At 45.6% G+C, this 25179-nt stretch overlaps 1 protein-coding gene across 3 annotated transcripts in view; it reads left to right on the forward strand.

The window, feature by feature from the left end:
* LOC120994858 (granulocyte-macrophage colony-stimulating factor receptor subunit alpha-like) overlaps window positions 1-24019 on the forward strand; it is a 182851-nt gene extending 158832 nt beyond the window's left edge. For all 3 annotated transcript variants that reach the window (XM_040423713.1, XM_040423712.1, XM_040423714.1), the window contains 3 exons: window positions 16502-16598; window positions 18511-18595; window positions 23693-24019. In XM_040423713.1, coding sequence (XP_040279647.1) covers window positions 16502-16598; window positions 18511-18595; window positions 23693-23788 — 278 coding nt within the window. In that variant the 3' untranslated portion in view covers window positions 23789-24019. The remainder of the gene's footprint in view (window positions 1-16501; window positions 16599-18510; window positions 18596-23692) is intronic.
* The last annotated feature ends 1160 nt before the right edge of the window (window positions 24020-25179 follow it).

Here is a 25179-nt window from a genome sequence, read left to right on the forward strand (position 1 = left end):
CCCTTCCCCAGGGGTGGAAGAGATAGAATGCACTAACGCACAACCACTTATGTTTCCTGATGATGAGGACATGGGAATACCACCTCAGCACGTCTCTGATGATGACGAAACACAGGTGCCAACTGCTGCGTCTTTCTGCAGTGTGCAGACTGAACAGGAGGTCAGGGATCAAGACTGGGTGGAAGACGATGCAGGGGACGATGAGGTCCTAGACCCCACATGGAATGAAGGTCGTGCCACTGACTTTCACAGTTCAGAGGAAGAGGCAGTGGTGAGACCGAGCCAACAGCGTAGCAAAAGAGGGAGCAGTGGGCAAAATCAGAACACCCGCCGCCAAGAGACTCCGCCTGCTACTGACCGCCACCATCTGGGACCGAGCACCCCAAAGGCAGCTTCAAGGAGTTTCCGGGCATGGCACTTCTTCAAACAATGTGCTGACGACAAGACCCGAGTGGTTTGCACGCTGTGCCATCAGAGCCTGAAGCGAGGCATTAACGTTCTGAACCTTAGCACAACCTGCATGACCAGGCACCTGCATGCAAAGCATGAACTGCAGTGGAGTAAACACCTTAAAAACAAGGAAGTCACTCATGCTCCCCCTGCTACCTCTTCTGCTGCTGCCGCCTCGGCCTCTTCTGCTGCTGCAGCCTCGTCCTCTTCCTCCGCCTCTGGAGGAACGTTGGCACCTGCCGCCCAGCAAACATGGGATGTACCACCAACACCACCACCTGCGTCACCAAGCATCTCAACCATGTCACACGGCAGCGTTCAGCTCTCCATCTCACAAACATTTGAGAGAAAGCGTAAATTCCCACCTAGCCACCCTCGATCCCTGGCCCTGAATGCCAGCATTTCTAAACTACTGGCCTATGAAATGCTGTCATTTAGGCTGGTGGACACAGACAGCTTCAAACAGCTCATGTGGCTTGCTGTCCCACAGTATGTTGTTCCCAGCCGCCACTACTTCTCCAAGAGAGCCGTGCCTTCCCTGCACAACCAAGTGTCCGATAAAATCAAGTGTGCACTGCGCAACGCCATCTGTGGCAAGGTCCACCTAACCACAGATACGTGGACCAGTAAGCACGGCCAGGGACGCTATATCTCCCTAACTGCACACTGGGTAAATGTAGTGGCGGCTGGGCCCCAGGCGGAGAGCTGTTTGGCGCACGTCCTTCCGCCGCCAAGGATCGCAGGGCAAAATTCTTTGCCTCCTGTCTCCTCCTCCTCCTACTCAGCTTCCTCCTCCTCTTCTTCCACCTGCTCATCCAGTCAGCCACACACCTTAACCACCAACTTCAGCACAGCCCGGTGTAAACGTCAGAAGGCCGTTCTGAAACTCATATGTTTGGGGGACAGGCCCCACACCGCACAGGAGTTGTGGCGGGGTATAGAACAACAGACCGACGAGTGGTTGCTGCCGGTGAGCCTCAAGCCCGGCCTGGTGGTGTGCGATAATGGGCGAAATCTCGTTGCAGCTCTGGGACTAGCCGGTTTGACGCACATCCCTTGCCTGGCGCATGTGCTGGATTTGGTGGTGCAGAAGTTCATTCGCAACTACCCCGACATCTCAGAGCTGCTGCATAAAGTGCTGGCCGTCTGTTCGCGCTTCCGGCGTTCACACCCTGCCGCTGCTCGCCTGTCTGCGCTACAGCGTAACTTCGGCCTTCCCGGTCACCGCCTCATATGCGACGTGCCCACCAGGTGGAACTCCACCTTGCACATGCTGGACAGACTGTGCGAGCAGCAGCAGGCCATAGTGGAGTTTCAGCTGCAGCACGCACGGGTCAGTCGCACTGCGGAACAGCACCACTTCACCACCAATGACTGGGCCTCCATGCGAGACCTGTGTGCCCTGTTGCGCTGTTTCGAGTACTCCACCAACATGGCCAGTGGCGATGACGCCGTTATCAGCGTTACAATACCACTTCTATGTCTCCTTGAGAAAACACTTAGGGCGATGATGGAAGAGGAGGTGGCCCAGGAGGAAGAGGGGTCATTTTTAGCACTTTCAGGCCAGTCTCTTCGAAGTGACTCAGAGGGAGGTTTTTTGCAACAGCAGAGGCCAGGTACAAATGTGGCCAGACAGGGTCCACTACTGGAGGATGAGGAGGACGAGGATGAGGAGGAGGTGGAGGAGGATGAGGATGAAGCATGTTCACAGCGGGGTAGCACCCAAAGCAGCTCGGGCCCATCACTGGTGCATGGCTGGGGGGAAACACAGGACGATGACGATACGCCTCCCACAGAGGACAGCTTGTCCTTACCTCTGGGCAGCCTGGCACACATGAGCGACTACATGCTGCAGTGCCTGCGCAATGACAGCAGAGTTGCCCACATTTTAACGTGTGCGGACTACTGGGTTGCCACCCTGCTGGATCCCCGGTACAAAGACAATGTGCCCACCTTACTTCCTACACTGCAGCGTGATAGGAAGATGCGCGAGTACAAGCGCACGTTGGTAGACGCGCTACTGAGAGCATTCCCAAATGTCACAGGGGAACCAGAGGAAGCCCAAGGCGAAGGCAGAGGAGAAGCAAGAGGTCGCCAACGCAGCTGTGTCACGGCCAGCTCCTCTGAGGGCAGGGTTAGCATGGCAGAGATGTGGAAAAGTTTTGTCACCACGCCACAGCTAACTGCACCTTTTATAAAAAATTTGGCCACAGCACTCTATTCATAGAATGGCGAGGGTGGGTGCACGTCCGGGTTGTGTTCTAAAGCTCCACCTCCAGAACTTGTACGTGTCAAAAATATTTAGACAGCACTCCTTTGTAAGTGATTAATTAAATGATTTTATTTCATGTTATTTCAGCCGGAGTAGGTGGTTTTGTCAGTTGCAACGTTTCAGGCGTAATAATCGCCCTTCATCAGGCACTCTGAGGACCACGTTAGGTATACAGCCGGCGCTTGCTGGCTAACTGCACCACCACCTGATACGGAACGTGTTAGCAGGAGGCAACATTTCACTAACATGGTGGAACAGTACCTGTGCACACCCCTCCACATACTGACTGATGGTTCGGCCCCATTCAACTTCTGGGTCTCCAAATTGTCCACGTGGCCAGAGCTAGCCTTTTATGCCTTGGAGGTGCTGGCCTGCCCGGCGGCCAGCGTTTTGTCTGAACGTGTATTCAGCACGGCAAGGGGCGTCATTACAGACAAACGCAGCCGCCTGTCTACAGCCAATGTGGACAAGCTGACGTTCATAAAAATGAACCAGGCATGGATCCCACAGGACCTGTCCATCCCTTGAGCAGATTAGACATTAACTACCTCCCCTTAACCATATATTATTGTACTCCAGGACACTTCCTCATTCAATCCTATTTTTATTTTCATTTTACCATTATATTGCGGGGCAACCCAAAGTTGAATGAACCTCTCCTCTGTCTGGGTGCCGGGCCTAAATATGTGACAGTGACCTGTTCCAGTGGTGGGTGACGTGAAGCCTGATTCTCTGCTATGACATGAAGACTGATTCTGTGCTGACATGAAGCCAGATTCTCTGTTACGGGACCTCTCTCCTCTGACTGGCTGCCTGGGCCTAAATATGTGACAGTGGCCTGTTCCAGTGGTGGGTGACGTGAAGCCTGATTCTCTGCTATGACATGAAGACTGATTCTGTGCTGACATGAAGCCAGATTCTCTGTTACGGGACCTCTCTCCTCTGTCTGGGTGCCAGGGCCTAAATGTGTGACAGTGGCCTCTTCCAGTGGTGGGTGACGTGAAGCCTGATTCTCTGCTATGACATGAAGACTGATTCTGTGCTGACATGAAGCCAGATTCTCTGTTACGGGACCTCTCTCCTCTGTCTGGGTGCCGGGGCCTAAATATGTGACAGTGGCCTGTTCCAGTGGTGGGTGACGTGAAGCCTGATTCTCTGCTATGACATGAAGACTGATTCTGTGCTGACATGAAGCCAGATTCTCTGCTATGGCATGAAGAGACTGATTCTCTGCTGATGTGAAGCCAGATTCTCTGCTATGGGACTTCTGTCCAATTGATATTGGTTAATTTTTATTTTTTTTATTTTAATTTTAATTCATTTCCCTATCCACATTTGTTTGCAGGGGATTTACCTACATGTTGCTGCCTTTTGCAGCCCTCTAGCTCTTTCCTGGGCTGTTTTACAGCCTTTTTAGTGCCGAAAAGTTCGGGTCCCCATTGACTTCAATGGGGTTCGGGACGAAGTTCGGGTCGGGTTCGGATCCCGAACCCGAACATTTCCGGGAAGTTCGGCCGAACTTCTCGAACCCGAACATCCAGGTGTTCGCTCAACTCTAATTACCACCCCTTAATGGTGTAGTAACCCTCTCCAGACCTTGCATAGTTAAACCCTCTGTATCACCACCATGCACCACTGAAAAATGCAGGCTGACTGCAGACACATTTCTGGCATGTGAATGAGGGATGTCAGAGATGTGCCTGCACAGTCTAACCTTAAGGCCATTGGTGGTGCAGCCAATGTACTGGAGGGAACAGAGAGTGCATGAGATACAATACACCACATGAGTGGTGTTACAGTTGATGTATTGTTTGATGGAAAAACATTTATTCATGGCATAGGAAAAAACTTCCTTGCCAGGTCGCATTTATAACTGCCGAGAAACTGCAACCAAACTGGAGAGGCTTGTGCCCCCTCAGTAAATAGAGAGGGGCAGAGTCTATTACCCAGCATGGGCACTCTGCGGGCTGAGCATAAAATGCCACCTTTCAAGATGCTACACCATTGGTCATCCGTTGACAATATAGGTAAGTGTTTTCTTACTATGTTGCAAATCTGCGAATATTGTGTACTATAGGCAGTGACAAAAACAGGCAAACGAGAATGCCGTGACTGGTTAGTATTCTCAGAGCGACGTGTGCGATTATGGTGAGTAAATAATAATGTGTGTCTGGGTATGGACAGAGCCTGCTTCTGGGCGTGTTCCAAACCGTGCTGGGAATATTGTCTGATAGAGAGGCGAGAGGCCGCAGAGCGCATCTCCATGCGGCATGTTGTGTCCTGAGTGCAGTTTCGTCTAATGCGAATAAACTCACCCTTGGGAATATTTTTGGCAACATGAGGAGGATGGCAAGACGCCGCATGGAGAATTGTGTTGCCCGCAGTTTCTTTGCGAATGGTGCGCGTGTAAATTGAATTGGTGCGCGCATCACCCTCAAGAGACAAATTGAGAAAAGAAATACAAGTTGGTTTCTTGCTGTGTATTCAAATTTTTCTATTCCTTTTCAGGGCTACGTGTGTGATGTTTTTTTTTTTTCTATTAAAACACAATTTTTTTATTTTTTATTTTTTATGTTCAATGACAGGTTTTACCTGCAATTATCGGGAGTTTCTATGGGAGCCAAATTCTCCCCTTCCCTGTCCAACGTGTATATAGCCTGGTGGGAACAGGCATTTTTGTTCTCCCCGTCTAATTCCTGGGCATCCTCTCTGGAGTGGTATGGCCGTTACATCGACGACCTGCTATTCATATGGTCGGGGGATGTGGCGGCCATACCACTCTTTGGGGAGTTTTTAAACTGCAACACATGCAATTTGAAATTCACTCTGCATTCTCATGCCACTTGTATTTCTTTTCTGGATTTGTCTCTTGAGGGTGATGCGCGCACCAATTTAATTTACACACGCACCTTTCGCAATGAAACTGCGGGCAACACAATTCTCCATGCGGCGTCTTGCCATCCTCCTCATGTTGCCAAAAATATTCCCAAGGGTGAGTTTATTCGCATTAGACGAAACTGCACTCAGGATGCAACATGCCGCATGGAGATGCGCTCTGCGGCCTCTCGCCTCTCTATCAGACAATATTCCCAGCATGGTTTGGAACACTTACCTATATTGTCAACGGATGACCAATGGTGTAGCATCTTGAAAGGTGGCATTTTATGCTCAGCCCGCAGAGTGCCCACGCTGGGTAATAGACTCTGCCCCTCTCTATTTATTGAGGGGGCACGAGCCTCTCCAGTTTGGTTGCGGTTTCTCGGCAGTTATAAATGCGGGCATAAGATCTGTACGTGTTGCTCCTATATGCGACCTGGCAAGGAAGTTTTTTCCTATGCCATGAATCAATGTTTTTCCATCAAACAATACATTAACTGTAACAGCACTCATGTGGTGTACTGTATCTCATGCACTCTCTGTTCCCTCCAGTACATTGGCTGCACCACCAATGGCCTTAAGGTTAGACTGTGCAGGCACATCTCTGACATTCCTCATTCACATGCCAGAAATGTGTCTGCAGTCAGCCTGCATTTTTCAGCGGTGCATGGTGGTGATACAGAGGGTTTAACTGTGCAAGGTCTGGAGAGGGTTACTCCACCATTAAGGGGTGGTAATTACAAAAAGAAGCTTTTGAATCGTGAGTCTTTCTGGATCTTCAAAATGGGATCCACCATACCGAGTTGACTTAATCGGAAACACGATTTGATGTTACATTACTGAATTTTTTGAGTGTTCTTTTGTTTTAATTCACCATGCCTTTCAGCATGTGTTGTCATTTTCATTTAAAGGAGGAGCTTGTAGTTAGTGCGTCCGCCTGTTTCTAGGTGGAGGCGCTATATATTCAACCTCCTCCTCAGTATGTGTATGTCATGAGGAAGGATCGCTATTGTCCTTGATCCGAAACATGTAGACAGGAGTGTAACTGGCTTTTAATCTGCACTGAAAAATAAAGGTAACATTTTAATCGAGCTGGACTTTTCTCTCTCCTTTACTTAAGTTATGCTGTGGTTCCCGGCATGGTCCGTGCTCGGTACAACAGGGTTTGAGCACGCCTATATTTTTTCTTTTTGCCTCCATGTAGTTTACCTTCCGAGCCTTCACACTGAGATTGGGCCACCAAGTGGGATGAATATGATTAGGCAGAATGGCCTGGGTATACCTGATTTAGCGCAATTTGAAACAAATTTATTCAGAACGAATCAAATTTCTTATGAAAGTTCGGCAAATTGCCTGAATCGAATTTTTAAAAACTTTGCTCATCTCTAAATGTAGCCTGTATTTCATGCACAATTGCACATTTATGTTTTCATAGATATGTATTTGTTTTACAATAGTAAGTGCATTTTCTTTGTATTTCTCAGTTTCACCCTATCCTTGCAATAAAAGTTGAATTGGATGTTACTTCAGAGTCAGGGCTCATTTCACACGAACGTAAGGGATCTGCGCCCATGCTGCTGGCCGCATACGGCGGTTCCGCAATACACGGGTCACCAGCCGTGTGCATTCCGCATCACGGATGGGGACCTATTCACTTGAATGGGTCTACAAATCCAGAGATGCGGTGTGGAACGGAACGGAAGCACGGAACGGAATCGCACGAAACACTACAGAGTGCTTCTGTGGTGTTCCATTCCGTACCTCCGTTATGCAAAAAGATAGAACTTGTTCTATCTTTTTGCGGAACGGACGGATCACGGACACCATTCAAGTGAATGGGTCTGCGATCCGCATGCGGCTGCCCCATGGTCGGAGTTTGGTGTGACATTATGTTCAATTTGCTTTTTTTCCTCCCTCTTTTGGTTTTGTTCCAATACAAACAAAGGGAATAAACATGTGTTACTGCAATACTTTTCTGTGAGAAATACTTTATTTTCTTTAAAAATTTCAGGGGTGCCAACATTTACGGCCATGACTGTATGACCACCCAGTGGTTGTGATGTGAATTGTAATATGCTATGTGAATTTATATGAGTCCTATAAAGGGGTATATCCATGAAAAATATTGTTTAACCCCTTACGGACACATGACGTACCGGTAGGGCATGTTTCCCGAGTCCTTTAGGACACATGACGTACCGGTACGTCATGTATTGTTCCGATCACCGCCGCCCGGCGGACGGTGATCGGAACAAGGTGCCTGCTCAAATCATTGAGCGGGCACCTTGGCTAAATGCACAGGGGGGTCCCGTGACCCCCCCAGTGTCGGCGATCGCCGCAAACCGCAGGTCAATTCAGACCTGCGGTTTGCGGCTATTTATGGTGCGGGCGGCGGCGGCAGCAGTGTCATCGGGTCCCCATGGGGCTGTGGGGGGGACCCGATGGCATGGAAGGCAACGCGATGCCTTCCTGAGGCATCTGCGCTGCCTTCCGGTGAAGAGCTTGTGAGATCCAGCCCCCTGGATCTCATAGGCCCCGGAAGCTGTATGAGTAAGGCCTCTTGCACATGACCGTTGTGTGCACCCGTGGCCGTTGTGCCGTTTTCCGTTTTTTTTTCGCGGACCCATTGACTTTCAATGGGTCCGTGAAAAAATCTGAAAATGCACCGTTTTACAGCCGCATCCGTGATCCGTGTTTCCTGTTTTCCAAAAAAATATGACCTGTTCTATTTTTTTGACGGACAACGGTTCACTGACCCATTCAAGTCAATGGGTCCGTGAAAGAACACGGATGCACACATGATTGGCATCCGTGTCCTTGATCCGTGGCCATAGGTTACTTTCATACAGACGGATCCGAAGATCCGTCTGCATAAAAGCTTTTTCAGAGCTGAGTTTTCACTTCGTGAAAACTCAGAACCGACAGTATATTCTAACACAGAGGCGTTCCCATAGTGATGGGGACGCTTCTAGTTAGAATATACTACGAACTGTGTACATGACTGCCCCCTGCTGCCTGGCAGCACCCGATCTCTTACAGGGGGATGTGATCCGCACAATTAACCCCTCAGGTGCTGCACCTGAGGGGTTAATTGTGCATATCATAGCCCCCTATAAGAGATCAGGGGCTGCCAGGCAGGAGGGGGCAGACCCCCTCCCTCCCCAGTTTTATTTTTATTGATGGCCAGTGCGGCCCCCCCCCGGCCCCCCCTCCCTCTATTGTATTATTTTCATTGGTGGCACAGTGTGCGGCCCCCCCTCCCTCCCTCTATTGTATTATTTTCATTGGTGGCACAGTGTGCGGCCCCCCCTCCCTCCCTCCCTCTATTGTATTATTTTCATTGGTGGCACAGTGTGCGGCCTTGCCTCTCCCCCCCCCCCTTGATCATTGGTGGCAGCGGAGAGTTCTGATCGGAGTCCCAGTTTAATCGCTGGAGCTCCGATCGGTAACCATAGCAACCAGGACGCTACTGCAGTCCTGGTTGCCATGGTTACTTAGCAATATTAGAAGCATCATACTTACCTGCTGCGCTGTCTGTGACCGGCCGGGAGCTCCTCCTACTGGTAAGTGAGAGATCATTAAGCAATGCGCTTCACAGACCTGTCACTTACCAGTAGGAGGAGCTCCCGGCCGGTCACAAACAGCGCAGCAGGTAAGTATGATGCTTCTAATATTGTAATATTGCTAAGTAACCATGGCAACCATGCCTGCAGTAGCATCCTGGTTGCCATGGTTACCGATCGGAGCCCCAGCAAATAAACTGGGACTCCGATCGGAACTCTCCGCTGCCACCAATGATCGGGCAGGGGGGGGAGAGGGGAGGCTGCACACTGGCCACCAATGATATTACAATAGAGTGAGGGGGGGTGGAGGCCGCACACTGGCACCAATGATATTACAATAAAGGGAGGGAGGGGGGGCGACGGAGGCCGCACACTGGCACCAATGATATTACAATAAAGGGAGGGAGGGGGGCCGACGGAGGCCGCACACTGGCCACCAATGATATTACAATAGAGGGGGGGCCGGGGGGGCCGCACTGGCCACCAATGATATTCAAACTGGGGAGGGAGGGGGGTCTGCCCCCTGCTGCCTGGCAGCCCCTGATCTCTTACAGGGGGCTATGATATGCACAATTAACCCCTTCAGGTGCGGCACCTGAAGGGTTAATTGTGCTGATCACAGCCCCTTGTAAAAGATCGGGTGCTGCCAGGCAGCAAGGGGCAGTCATGTACACAGTTCGTAGTATATTCTAACTAGAAGCGTCCCCATCACTATGGGAACGCCTCTGTGTTAGAATATACTGTCGGATCTGAGTTTCACGATGTAACTCAAATCCGATGGTATATTTTAACATAGAGGCGTTACCATGGTGATGGGGACGCTTCAAGTTAAAATATACCATCGGATTGGAGAAAACTCTGATCCTATGGTATATTAACTCCTGACTTTACATTGAAAGTCAATGGGGGACGGATCCGTTTGAAATTGCACCATATTGTGTCAACGTCAAACGGATCCGTCCCCATTGACTTGCATTGTAAGTCAGCACGGCCAGGCGGACACCAAAACGACTTTTTTTTCATGTCCGTGGATCCTCCAAAAATCAAGGAAGACCCACGGATGAAAAAACGGTCACGGATCACGGACCAACGGAACCCCGTTTTGCGGACCATGAAAAAATACGGTCGTGTGCGTGAGGCCTAAGGCTACTTTCACACTACCGTTCAGAGCGGGTCCGTCTGATGTCTGCCCAGACGGATCCGCTCATATAATGCAGACTTGGGATCCGTTCAGAACGGATCCGTCTGCATTATATTGTAGAAAAAATTCTAAGTGTGAAAGTAGCTTCAGACGGATCCGTCCAGACTTTACATTGAAAGTCAATGGGGGACGGATCCGTTTGAAAATTGAGCCATATTGTGTCAACTTCAAACGGATCCGTCCCCATTGACTTACATTGTAAGTCTGGACGGATCCGCTTGCCTCCGCACGGCCAGGCGGACACCCGAACGCTGCAAGCTTGCTGAGCGGAGCGAAGGCTGAATGCTGCCAGACTGATGCATTCTGAGCGGATCCGCATCCACTCAGAATGCATTAGGGCAGTACGGATGCGTTCGGGGCTGCTTGTGAGCCCCTTCAAACGGAGCTCACAAGCGGAACCCCGAACGCTAGTGTGAAAGTAGCCCAAGACTGCCAAAAATAGTGCTGGCTCCCATGGAATTGAATGGAGTGGTGGCTGGACTTGCACAGTGCACATTCCATTCATTTCTGTGGGACTTCCAAAAATAGCTGAGCACGCTATTCCGGAACTCATATCATATAGACATGGAGAGCATGCTACACATGCAGTTTTGAATGCTCATTCTGTAGATAAGTTGTTCTCAGAGGTGGGACTGCACCTATCTGACGTTTCTGTATATCTTAGTGATATATTATCAAAGTCTGTTACCTTTAAGATGATCAATAATGTGACCTGCACATGTGGTCTTCAAAGGCCCTTTACCCCTCCTGTATACATGCACATGTAGGATTTTTTTTACATAGCGGTTTTATGGCAGTTTATCCCCATAGACATGCCTGTGTCCAGGGCTTTGCAGGAGTGCAGGGTTGGAGGATGATTTTCCACCCCTGCAGTCCTAGTAGAACATTGCCTGAGGCAAAAGGATCAGCAAGCCTCATGAATGATGCGCCCCCTGCTTATATCCCCAGATATTTCAGAAATGTTAGTATTGGTTCAACTGAACAGGCCTTTCTATGTCCATTTCAGTACGTTTACTAAGATGGAGACGCTTACTAAGGGTACTTTCACACAAGCGTTGCTCGGATCTGCCTGCCGGATCCGGCAAACCGTATGCAAACGGAAATATTTTTTATCAGTGATATACCGGATCCGTCTCATCCGGTAACTTCCGGAATTATGGATCTGGTATTTACAGCAAAAATAGCTCCTCCTATGTTCTGGCGCATGCACAGACCGGAAAACCGGATCCAGCAACGCTGCAATTTCCGGAACACTTGCTACCGAATCCGGCATCAATACATCTCTATGGAAATTAATGCCAGATCCGGCAAGTGCGGTAGTGTTCCGGTATTTTGGCCGAAAAAAATACCGCCGCAAACTGCGGTATTTTGACCAGTCAAATACAATGCAAGGGGTGGAAAGGAAGACATCCTGATGCATACCGAACGGATTGCTTTCCATTCATAATGCATTAGGACAAAACTGATGCGTTTTATTTTCCGGTATTGAGACCCTTTACCGGATTTCAATACCGGAAAAGAATAATGCTAGTGTGAAAGTACCCTAAGCCTTGCTTTTCTCTTTGTTCCACCAAGTATGCAGAAGGATCCCTGGTGCACTGAGCTGTCTGCTTCAGAAGCTGTTCCATCTTTTCTACTTCTCAGAGGAAATGCTGAACACATGCAATTGCAGTAACATTGTTTAAATCTTTTATCTCTCACTCTGCATTTCCTCTGAAAAAAAGCTGCTGCTGGGAGGAAAAGAGAGCGAAGCAAGACTGAGTATGTCTATCCAGCTCATTACATTTACTGAGGTGGACACAAAAAGACTAGTGTTGATCAAGCACCAAAGTGCTTGGGTGCTCGGGCCGAACATCTCGGGATGCTCAAGTGTTCTACCGAACACAATGGAAGTCTATGGGAGAATCCGATCATTAAACCAGGCACCCCCTGCTCTGAAGAGGGGAGGGTGTCTGGTTCATAGAAAATGGTCAGAAATTTTCTCTGAACCTCCTCTCCCACTTCCTTACTCTGCTCATCCTCCTGACTTGTTGACCTAACCACAACCTCAGTGATTGACAACTGTGTCTCATCTTCTTCATCAACCTGTTGAGACAGTAATTGCCGTTGAGTTATTGGCAATTGTGTCTCATCATCATCATCCACCTCATTAAACAGTAATTGCCGTTCCCCACTGTCATCTTTTTGTGATTGTGGATGTTCAACAATTTGGGAATCAGGGCACAAGATCTTTCCTTCTTTAAGGGCTGTTTCACACGAGCGGATGCCGTGCGTGACATCCGCTCCTTGAATGACAGCCAAGACCCGATGCAGACTGCAGAAGCACGGACCATTAACATGACTGATAATGCTCCGTGCCTCTCTGTGATCTCTTTACTACGAAATCACAGGGAGATAAAGTTGTCACTGTGATTTCGTAGTAAAGAGATCACAGAGAGGTACGGAGCATTATCAGTCATGTTAATGCTCCGTGCTTCTGCTGTCCGCATCGGGTCTTGGCTGTCATTCACGGAGAGGATGTCACGCACGGCATCCGCTCGTGTGAAACAGCCCTAAGTGTGCTTGGCGAGAGGGCCAAATCAAGGAATGTCGCTGAAAAGAGCTCCTCAGAATATCCGAGTGTGGGATCACTTGTTTGCCAAGACTCTCCATAGTGGGAGCGAGGAGGATCAGGGTGAGGATTGGGTTGAGCAGACTCTTGGCTACTTAGACTGGACTTGGTGGAAGACAGGGTGGTGCTTAACCGACTGAAAGCATTATCTGCTGCAATCCAACCGACCACCTAGTCGCACTGGGCTGATTACAAGAGTGCTGTCCTGCGCCCCTCTGCAAACTGGGTCATGAAGCTAGGTATCTTGGATGATTGTTTTTCTTGTGCTCTGGCAGCAGACACAGTTTCACCATGCCCAGGGCCATGGCCTCTGCGTGCACCATCAGCATCACTGCAACTGCCCCGTCCCTAACTGCTCGCCTTCTTCATATTAAATGTTATATATGATTGAAAGTCTGTCACACGTACAGTAGCGTAGGATTTGGAAGTGTATGCGCAAAGAAAATTTAAAAAGGTATTTGGGATGTGTAAACGTCACACAGGAGATATCCCGCAGATAATGTCAATGCTGTCACCAGCGGAATTACAGGGAATGTCACAGGTATTTGGGAACAGGAAACGTTATACAGGAGAGGTACCACCGGTAATGTCACCGTCCGCAACGTCTACGCAAAAAAGTGCACTGTATGTCACAGATAAATTTTTTCAGTGCACACGTTACACAGGAGATGTGGCGCTGGTAATGTCCCTGTCAGAAGCGGACATGGTCTATTCAAAAAGTACACTGTATGTCACAGATACATTTTTTCTGCGCACACGTTACACTGCAGATGTGGCGCTGGTAATGTCACTGTCCGCAGCAGACACCGTCTACGCAAAAAGTGCACTGTATGTCACAGATAAATTTTTTCAGTGCACACGTTACACTGCAGTTGTGGCACTGGTTATGTCACTGTCAGAAGCGGACACAGTCTATTGAAAAAGTACACTGGATGTCACAGAACATTTTTTAGCGCACACGTTACACTGCAGATGTGGCACAGGTTATGTCACTGTCCGCAGCAGCGGACACCGACTACGGAAAAAGTACACTGGATGTCACATATTTTTGGGATGCGCACACTTTACACACTGGAGATGTGGCGCAGTTAATGTCACTGTCCGCAGCGGACACCGTCTACTGAAAAAGTACACTGGATGTCAGATATTTTTGGGATGCGCACACTTTACACAGGAGATGTGGCCCAGCTAATGTCGCTGTCTGCAGCGGCCTAACTATTGCACGCTATTTAGCGCCGGATGTGCTAAAAATAGATATTGCTGCCACACACAACAGTCCTTAAAAGGACTTTTGGGTCTGTAAAGTTTTAGCTATTTAGCGCAGTTTGTGCTAATAATATATATTGCTGCCACACACACAACAATAGTCCTTAAAAGGACTTTTGGGTCTCTGAAATTTTTTTCAACTAAAAATATTTGTATATCACTTCCTACACTGTCTGTCCCGTCCTCAGCACAGTTCTCCCTGACTCAGACTGAGCCGAACACGCGTCATCAGGTGCTATATAGAACCCGATGACACGTTCCAGCCAGCCAATCACTGTAATGCCAGTAACCAGCATGGCTATGGCATTGCAGTGAGGACAGTGCTTACCTGTACGTTTATTGGCTGTGTAGTAGCCAAGAAACGTGCAGGGAGAAGACTCGAGCATTGGGCTCGAGCACATGCAGTATTCGGCCGAATATCGCCATGTGCCGAGCATGCTTGATCAACACTAAAAAAGACTTTTCAATAGAAACAGCAGTTGGTGCTATGCTAATATTATTCTGAAATATCTGGGGTTATAGGAATTTACTTTTCTATACAGCATAATTGTAAAAACATTCAATTATGGGCTGGATTTAATTATACAGAATATTTTTTTTATGGGACAACCCCACAGCATTTGCAAAAATGTAAGGGTGGACACAACAGTATATACTGTAAACATCTCAGTATGATGTATTCCCTTCACATAATGGTATAGAATATTAGTACAGTATGGCAGGTGCGGGCAGCCCCTTTGGCTTTTTCTCTGTGCACTGGTGCTCCCATCTACCTGCTGTATAGGAAATTACAATCCAGCTCTATTTTGGATAATGGGACCGTGCTGCAACTGACAACATAAACCAGGAAAAATGAAAAATCTCCAACTCTTCTAAAACTTGATCATTAATTAGTCACATTCTAAAAACATCACAGGGTCAGTTAAAAAGACGCTTACTCATTTCAAACAGAATATGTGTTCTTAATCATAGCCAAGTGTCAGCTAAAACAGAACAATTGATATAGACCATGAACTGCTCTATTTCAGTTGAGACTTGGCTATGATTAAGAACACATATTCCGTTGTTCGAAGCGCGTAAGTGTCTTTTTAACTGACCATGTGATGTTTTTAGAATGTTACTGATAAAGGAACAAGTTTTAGAAGAGCTGGAGATTTTTTATTTTTCCTGTTTAATGTTGTAATCCTGTGGCCAGTCCGGGTTTTCCTCTGTGCTCTTCTCCTGTGGTAAACAGAACTCTCTCTGTTTCCTACTGTGCTGCAGTTCCCTACACAGTGAATAGTTGGGAGCCTGGGAGCACCACTGCTCAAAGAAAAAAGCTGTGCAAGAGTCACAACTTTAGACCTCATGCACACGGCCATTGTGCGGCCGTTCTGTGCATCGGGGACCGCAATTGTGGTCCCCAATGCACGGGCAACATCCGTGCAGTGGGCCGGACCCATTCAACTTGAATGGGTCCATGGTATGTCCGTACCGCAAAAAAATATGACATGTCATGTTTTTTTGCGGTGCGGAACCGGCACGGCCGTGTGCATGAGGCCTTAGAGAGAATTTTGGTACAGAACCCCTTTTAAACAACATCAATCTCTTCCATAGTCCACTCCTGTACCACTTTCTACTCAACTGAAAGGACCTTACAGCTGGTCAGCAGCTTCTCAAATGTAGGCCTGGCATTCAGAAAGTGATCTATAAAAGATGAACTAAAGCCTTACTTGCCTGAGAGAAATCAGGATACTTTATTGTCATGTGGCTGTAGAGCAGCAGAAATTATGTTTAAGAACCATGACATGTCTCTTGCAATATAATATAATCAGAATCAAATTTAATCAGTTTACAGAAAAATTATCCCTAAAAATGTACCCTAAGTAGCTTATCTTTGTTTCCAAACAGAAAGGGTTTTCTAGGAGCTTAATATTTATGACCTATCCTCAGGATAGGTCATCAATATCAGTTTGGCGACAGTCCGACACCCAGCACGCCCGCCGAACATCTGTTTGGGGAGGTTGCATCACTTTGGTGAGTGCCATGGTCTCCTCACAGGTTACCAAGTACAGCACCATCCATTGGTTTGTGGCTAGGCCATATGACCAATAAACGTGATGTCACAGGCCTATTAAGAGGCCGCAGAGCTCACCGGAGTGCTGTAGTCTCTTCAAACAAATGATCGGCAGGGGTGCCTGGAGTCAATTCTCATATTGTACATAATGATTCCGCTCATGTAGGATGATTTTTAATGCTAACGTATGTTTTCTTTCCCTTAGGATACGATTCTGCGGAGTTAACACTTTATCACATTTTGACTGTACTAGGAGTAGGCACAGCTATTATTCTTATTTTAATTTTATTTCTATGCTACAGGTATAGTATTACTGAGTTGTGAATATTATCTGTAAAATAAATTATGATTATAAATAGAGTTGAGCGAATTGAATCCAACAAGTGGAATTTGATTCGAATGTCAGGATAAATTTGACTCTCCGCAAAGCCGAATTTCCTCGTGCTTCGTGGTAGTGAATCGATTTAACCTGAAATACTGTAAAAAAAACTAAATAAAATCATACTTACATCCTCCATTTGTTCACGACGGGCCAGCCACTGCCATCTTGATTGAAGATTTTGGCCGGCGTGTTTTCACGGAGACGGCAAGTATTTTTGTTTTGAGCGCGGCATCTGAGTTGTACAATGATGGGGAGCTGCGTAATCGTACTTACAAAAAAATGCACTTCACCATGAAGCAATTTTTTTTTAAAATAAATTGGCAAAGCAGCCAAATCGAATTTTGAAGAAATTCGCTCATCTCTAAGTATAAAAGGGTAATATTTTCATATACTGTATATCCTGGAAATCTCCCGACACTAATGACAACATATAGCATTTATAATTATAATAATGACTGAGTGAATTAATCTGAAATTTACTTGCTATTGAATCACAGGATATTTTATTACACCCACTGATGAATTACAGAGGCAAATGGGCAAGTTTCACCTGCATTTCATATGAAACACAGAAATTCAGGCCTTGTTCCCGATTACACTTGGGTTTTTGGTTTATAACAGAAATGCATTAGCAGATATATCACAAGACAGATGCCACAATGCATGATGGACGCGTCGCCAATGCTTTTTTTTTCTTTCTAGAATTTGCAACATGGCTCCAAACATACACTTTTGATCAAACAGGTAGTGGTTAATGCTTCATTGCAAGGGTTTTCTAGGAGTAAGATATTGTTGGCTTATCCTCAGTATAGCTCATCAATATCAGATTTGTGGCGTTATTATTCCTGACACCCGCCCATCAGCTGTTTAAAGTCTTCTCCTCACAGAATATCAATGTTACAATGGTGGTCTATGTCCACTGTCGCTCCACTTTCCCTGGCAAGCGCAAAAAAACATCACTGCTCACCTGTTCCCCTGCTCCCTCGCTGCAGTAGCTCAGCTCCAGCCTTTGGCCAGCCATCCAGGGAAACGAAAGGCATCTTCCTCTGTGGGTAAGTGCCTTAGCAATAGGTTACAGTTCTCTACTTCCTGCAAAGGTGTGCTATTTTGCCCGTGTACAGACTTCTGCCTGTTTCCTGGATTTCCTGCCTATCCTGACTTCTGTCTGATCTCTGTCCTACCCTGAGCAGCCTGTCTTGACTTCAGACTGCCTACTGGATCATATGTACTCTGCCTACTCTGACCTCCATTTATTCCGGACTACGGTTTTGCTTGATTTACGTGATCCGCACCTGTGTCTCTTGACTTGAACAGAGACTACTCTAAGAGGCCTAATGTTTCCTATGCAGTGAAGTCTAGATTTCTGTATAGGGGTTTCAGGATGGCCACTTAGCCCTTGTGAGTAACGCCAAGCTAAATCTGTTCAAGTGACCCATGGGTCCACACCTGCTGCATAACAACAAAGCACAGCACCGTAGATTGTATAGTGACTGTGGTGAAGACCACAGTGTACACTGGAGTTCCACAGCTTCTTTATGCAGCTGATCAGTGTGGGGTGCCAGGATCCAGACCCTCATCAGATATCGATGACGTATCCTGAGGACCTATCCTTAAACCTGACACACTTGCTTATATTCGTATAGAAGCCTTTAATTGTTATATACTATGACAAAAATCATAACCTGCAACCAATAAAAAAGCATGAGGAAGGATAAACCAATATTCCACTGGTTACCCACAATTATTTGTTACCATAGGCAATCATATTATCAGCATTACAAGAGTCCATTCTCAGTCATATTTGAAGTATTTAATTCTGTTTGCTATTTAAGGTTCAGAATATGGAAGAAACTGTTTCCACAAGTTCCTAGGCCCTCATTAAAATTATTTTACCAAGTCGAACAAAAAGAAAAATCCGTAAGTAAATTTTTAGCAGTTTATTTTAGTTACACGTTATCTACAAATCTTTTAAAATCAAGATAAAAGTACTATTGGGTATCTATGTCACTGTCTTTACACCACTTCTATGACCTAAAAGAGTCACACATTATGACATACACCATAATTGTGGCAATTTGAGACATTTCAATTCTCTTACCTCTTTTCAAAAGCCTTGATAAAGTGGGTGGGGCTATGTCGGAAGTGGCCTCTTTACCGTAATTTATGCCAGAAACTGCTGTAAATTATACTTCATGGCTACTGGCGTAGACAGACGCGTAACTACAGGGGATGCAGAGAGAGCAGTTACTCCATGATCCAGAGGGTCCTCTTCACCATATGAGGAGACCAGTACTATAAATAAAGCTTGATAGAAAGGGGTCTGTGAATGATTTTGCATTGGGGCACAGGAGCTACAAACTACATTTCTGACCATGGATTAGAATTTCTGGAGCACAGACTGCCAGAACATGTGCCATATTTATTAAGAGGTCTGAGTCACTTAAAAAAATTGGCATATTTTACACCATTTTACTTTTTACTGACTAGTGTATGTAACAACAGTCTTAGTATGTCTGACCCTATTTTCTTTTACTTTTGAAATATCATGTTATAAAAATAATTTACTATTATTTAATGCACTGTAATAGTGATAAAATACAGGCTTTCTCTGTACATACATTTTTGCAAGGATTTGTGTACGATAAAGGGAGCAGGTTCAGTGTTCAGTGATGACCAGTTCGCCGTGTTCGCCCGTGAACACATGCGGGCTGCCATCCTAACTCACAAGTCCGGCGATGCACAGGTAAGTCCTTACCTGTGCCTGCGCCGTGAGCCGGTCTGAAACAAATGCGGTCACCGGGAGCAGGCAGTTCCGAGAACAGCGCGATGAAGGCCCCCGGCTACTGCCTGCTCCCGGTGACCGCATTTGTTTCAGACCGGCTCGCAGCGCAGGCACAGATAAGGACTTACCTGTGCATCGCCGGACTTGTGAGTTAAGATGGCAGCCCGCATGTGTTCGCGGGCGAACATGGAGAAATGGCCATCACTGTCAGTATTTCCTTTATTTTAATGAGAGGTGAGAAACTATCCTGGATCCCCTTTTCACAGTCCCTACCACATTTACAAAAAAGGTGTGGGGATTTAACCCAAAAGATCCTTGAAAAGTTATGAAATCAAAGAAGCACCAAACCATCCTGTTACAGGTCTTTTGGGTTGTAGTATTGACCAGCACCAGAATGGTGGTCCCTCCATGCACGCCACAGCATTTTAGTAAACATCCCGATTAGGCTATCATTTTCATATGTCATGCACATAAGCGTCATCCAAACCAGCCGTTTTTGTCGGGACATACTGACAATGTAATGTGTGGGGAACTCACGACTCTGCCCCAGTCAGCCGATAATGTCAGAGAAGAACAAATATACCAAAGTCCACAGAAAATCTACCACTAAACAAGATAGACGAGGCGGCAAATCATAATGAGGTGGTTATTATGGGGGACTTCAACTACCCAGATATAGACTGGGAAACTGAAACTTGTATATCTCATAAGGGAAACAGGTTCTTGGCAATAACCAAAGACAATTACCTCTCCCAACTGGTTCAGGACCCGACTAGAGGGACGGCCATACTGGACTTAGTATTAACCAATAGGCCTGACAGAACAACAGACGTGCAGGTTGGGGGACACCTGGGAAATAGTGACTATAAAGTAATAACCTTCCAATTATCATTCAAAAGAGCGTTTCTACAGGGAGGAACAAAAATACCAAACTTCAAAAAAGCTAAATTTAGCCAACTAAGAGAGGCCATAGGCCTAACTAACTGGGACAAAGTCCTCAAAAATAAAAATACAGCCACAAAATGGGATATCTTTAAAAACATCCTAAAATCTCATTGTGAGAGGTATATGCCGTATGGGAATAAAAGGTTAAGGAACAAAAAGAAACCAATGTGGATAAATAGAACTGTAAACAAAGCAATAAATGACAAAAAGAAAGCATTTAAATCACTAAAACAGGAGGGTAGCACAGAAGCACTGAAAAACTATAAGGAAAAAAAATAGAACATGTAAAAAAATAATAAAAGCGGCCAAACTAGAGACGAGAGATTAATTGCCAAAGAGAGTAAAACTAACCCTAAAATGTTCTTCAATTATATAAATGTTAAAAAGTATAAATCTGAAGGTGTCGGCCCTTTAAAGAGTAATGAGGGGGGAGTTGCAGAGAGCGATGAGGAGAAAGCAAAGCTGTTAAATATTTTTTTCTCCAATGTATTCACTGAGGAAAATAAACTGTTAGATGACTGTCACGAGCGGACAGGATATAAGATACATAAATCACAAAACAAGTTTTCTAGGCGAGAAGCTGGGGATAAGGTCACCTCCTAGCTAATCCCTAACTTCTCTCTCTATTCTGCTTTGCCCACATTCAGACCATGAAGGTAGGAATAATGTGTCCTCCTGCCTGGGCTGAAAATACCCTAGAATCCCTGAAATGGTGAAAGGGGAAAAAGGGACAGCCTGCTCCCTCCGAACCAGGAGGGGACAGACAACACACAAAAGCGTAGACAGCAAACCAAAGAAATAAGAAACCAACTTATCTTATCTGAGCCGGAAAAGCCAATCCTTCACTCCTTACTTCCACAAACTGACTGAAGCTATAACCCGCACGGCACCCTGGGAATGAAAGTAATTTAAGGCAATGACCCCACCCAGAGCAACTGAAGGAAGGCGGATCTAGCACGACTCCAAAACAAAACAAATTATTAGACACGTGCTGCTAATCTGACAGACCTCCGCACATCGTCTGAGCAGGGCATGACAATGACATGCAGAATGTAAAAATAAATTCCCCATTAAAAGTGTCCTGTCTGACCAAGGAAGAAGTACATCAGCGACTTAAAAAGATTAAAATAGACAAATCGCCAGGACCGGATGGCATACACCCCCGTATCCTAAAGGAATTAAGTAATGTCATAGCCAGACCCTTATTTCTGATATTTGCAGACTCTATACTGACAGGGAATGTCCCACAGGATTGGTGCATGGCAAATGTGGTGCCAATATTCGAAAAGGGTCCAAAAACAGAGCCTGGAAACAGAGTCTGTGGGTAAACTGCTGGAAGGTTTTCTGAGAGATGCTATCTTAGAGCATCTCAACGGAAATAAGCAAATAACGCCATATCAGCATGGCTTCGTGAGGGATCAGTCATGCCAAACTAATTTAATCAGTTTCTATGAGGAGGTAAGTTCTAGACTTGACAGCGGCGAATCAATGGATGTTGTATATCTGGACTTCTCCAAAGCATTTGACACTGTACCACATAAAAGGTTAGTATATAAAATGAGAATGCTCGGACTGGGAGAAAACGTCTGTAAGTGGGTAAGTAACTGGCTCAATGATAGAAAACAGAGGGTGTTTATTAACGGTACACACTCAGATTGAGTCACTGTCACTAGTGGGGTACCTCAGGGGTCAGTATTGGGCCCTATTCTCTTCAATATTTTTATTAATGATCTTGTAGAAGGCTTGCATAGTAAAGTATCAATTTTCGCAGATGACACTAAACTGTGTAAAGTAATTTACACTGAAGAGGACAGTATACTACTACAGAGGGATCTGGATAGATTGGAGACTTGGGCAAATAAGTGGCAGATGAGGTTTAACACTGACAAATGTAAAGTTATGCACATGGGAAGGAATAATGCAAGTCACCCGTACATACTGAATGGTAAAACACTCGGTAACACTGACATGGAAAAGGATCTAGGAATTTTAATAAACAGCAAACTAAGCTTCAAAAACCAGTGTCAGGCAGCCGCTGCCAAGGCCAATAAGATAATGGGTTGCATCAGAAGGGGCATAGATGCCCGTGATAAGAACATAGTCCTACCACTTTACAAATCGCTAGTCAGATCACACATGGAGTACTGTGTACAGTTCTGGGCTCCTGTGAACAAGGCAGACATAGCAGAGCTGGAGAAGGTCCAGAGGAGGGCAACTAAAGTAATAACTGGAATGGGGCAACTACAGTACCCTGAAAGATTATCAAAATTAGGGTTATTCACGTTAGAAAAAAGACGACTGAGGGGAGATCAAATTAATATGTATAAATATATCAGGGGTCAGTACAGAGATCTATCCCATCATCTATTTATCCCCAGGACTGTGACGAGGGGACATCCTCTGCGTCTGGAGGAAAGAAGGTTTGCATACAAACATAGAAGAGGATTCTTTACGGTAAGAGCAGTGAGACTATGGAACTCTCTGCCTGAGGAGGTGGTGATGGTGAGTACAATAAAGGAATTCAAGAGGGGCCTGGATGTATTTCTGGAGCGTAATAATATTACAGGCTATAGCTACTAGAGGGGGGTCGTTGATCCAGGGAGTTATTCTGATTGCCTGATTGGAGTCGGGAAGGAATTTTTTATTCCCCTAAAGTGGGGAAAATTGGCTTCTACCTCACAGGGTTTTTTTTGCCTTCCTCTGGATCAACTTGCAGGATAACAGGCCGAACTGGATGGACAGATGTCTTTTTTCGGCCTTATGTACTATGTTACTATGTAAGAGATGGATCAGGCGAACTGACACAAATCTTTCCTGTCAGCTATAGAGGAGGAACTTTCAACCAAATATTTTTGTACATTTACAGTACGGAACCTTTTATGTACATACAATGTACAATTTGGTACTTTGTTAGAAAACATGGATAAAAAGAAGCATTTCCTAATATACTGTATAAGCTGCTAAAGTAAGTGTAAGGGACCAAAAGCTCCACCATATATTATGCCAGGCTCTTCTCTATGGTCAGCACAATTGGAATAGATATCCAGTACTGTAGTTATAAATATAAGTTTCAGGGGTCTAGAGGAGCTAGACAACCTATACATATACCATGTAAGTAGGATCTGCAAATATAAAACCATTCATTTTACAGATTTTAATGCTTGTATGCATGTACTATTTATCTAGAGAGTGCAATAATTGGCATCTCTAAAACCTCTCTAAAATCCATTGCGCACATTATTAGTTTTCTACATCTAACCAAATTGTTGTTTTCTTTTCGGTTTTAGGAGCAAAGCAAGTCTGTAGTTGAAATTCCATTCATGAAAAAAGATGAAGATGAATTCATATGTTCTTATGTTACTGAAATTCCAGAAAATCTCTAAACCTAAAAGGTTTATTCCTATCAAGACATTTATGACACATTCATAGGATATACTATAAACGTCCAGTAGATGCCTGTCCCACCTCTGGACCCTACTCCTACCTCAAGAAATGGACCCCGTCATGTGCTGCAGTGGATAAAGAGAAGGCCGCGCATGCACTGTTCACTCCATTGACTGCTATGAGACTTCTGAGAGCCATGCATGTGTGGCCTTCTCTTCATTCACTGCAGTACACAACAGATCCAGTTCTGCCTGTTCTCCATTCACTACAGCACGCAAAGGGATCCTGTTTTTGAGATGGGAGTGTGTCCCAGAGGTGGGATCCATACCTACAGCACTCAAAGGGTTCCTGTTCTTGACTGGGGAGTGTGTCCCAGAGGTGGGATCCATACCTATTAGACAGATGTCCAGATGTACAATCCCCTTTAAATAGGAATTCAGAAACATGTGAGAGATTAAAGCAAAGCTGGCAATTCATGGGCATTAGATAAAACAATATGGCTGCCACTACAGTTCTTCTCAACCAGATTTTCATACTACTGTAGGACAAATTGCCTAAGTTATGAAGTGATTCTGTATATAACCCTGCCCTTTAACTGTATCACTAGGTATATTTAGTTGTGGTAAGCAGGTTATAAAGCTATTGATGGTTATAGAGCTGGCCATATCATTCTATTCCCCACAACAACAAAAGCCTGAATAAACTATTAAAGACTACACAGGAAGCTACTCAGAGATTTCCTTTAAGTCAAATCCTGCTGTTAATAATCTTGCGATTTAACCATATACTTATTAACTTTTAAGTGTCACTGAACATTGAAAAAAATTGGTGGCTGCCACCTTCTAGATATTGTTGATCTATGTGTTTGTGAGATGATTAGAAAGTCATTTACTAATATAACCTTTGTTGAAATTCTGCACTATTTTCTATATTTCATGAGGTATATCCCTTATTTACAAAGTCTTTTCTGCTATCCGCACAGAAGTCCAGTCCATAAAATGGCTGCTGATGGAGGCTCATGTGACCAGGCAGATAACCTCCATGTGATGTCTCCTCCATTCGAACACACTGCACCTGCCAACTTCACTTCTTCTGTTGGGAGTTTAGTGCAGGTGCAGTGTGTTTGAATGGAGGAGACATCACATGGAGGTGATCTGCCTGGCCACATAACCTTCCATCAGCAACCATTTTTTGGACAGGACTTCTGTGTGGACAGCACAAAAGACTTTGTAAACAAGGGGGCAGACCTCATGAAATATAGAAAATGGTGCAGAATTTTAACAAAGACTATATTAGTAAGTGACATATATTCATCTTAGAAACACACTGGTCAACAATAACCAGAAAGGGGCCAAACCCTTTAATGGTTTTGATCAGTGGGAGTGATGAA

This window comes from Bufo bufo, chromosome 3, assembly GCF_905171765.1.
Source record: "Bufo bufo chromosome 3, aBufBuf1.1, whole genome shotgun sequence".
NCBI lineage: Eukaryota > Metazoa > Chordata > Amphibia > Anura > Bufonidae > Bufo > Bufo bufo.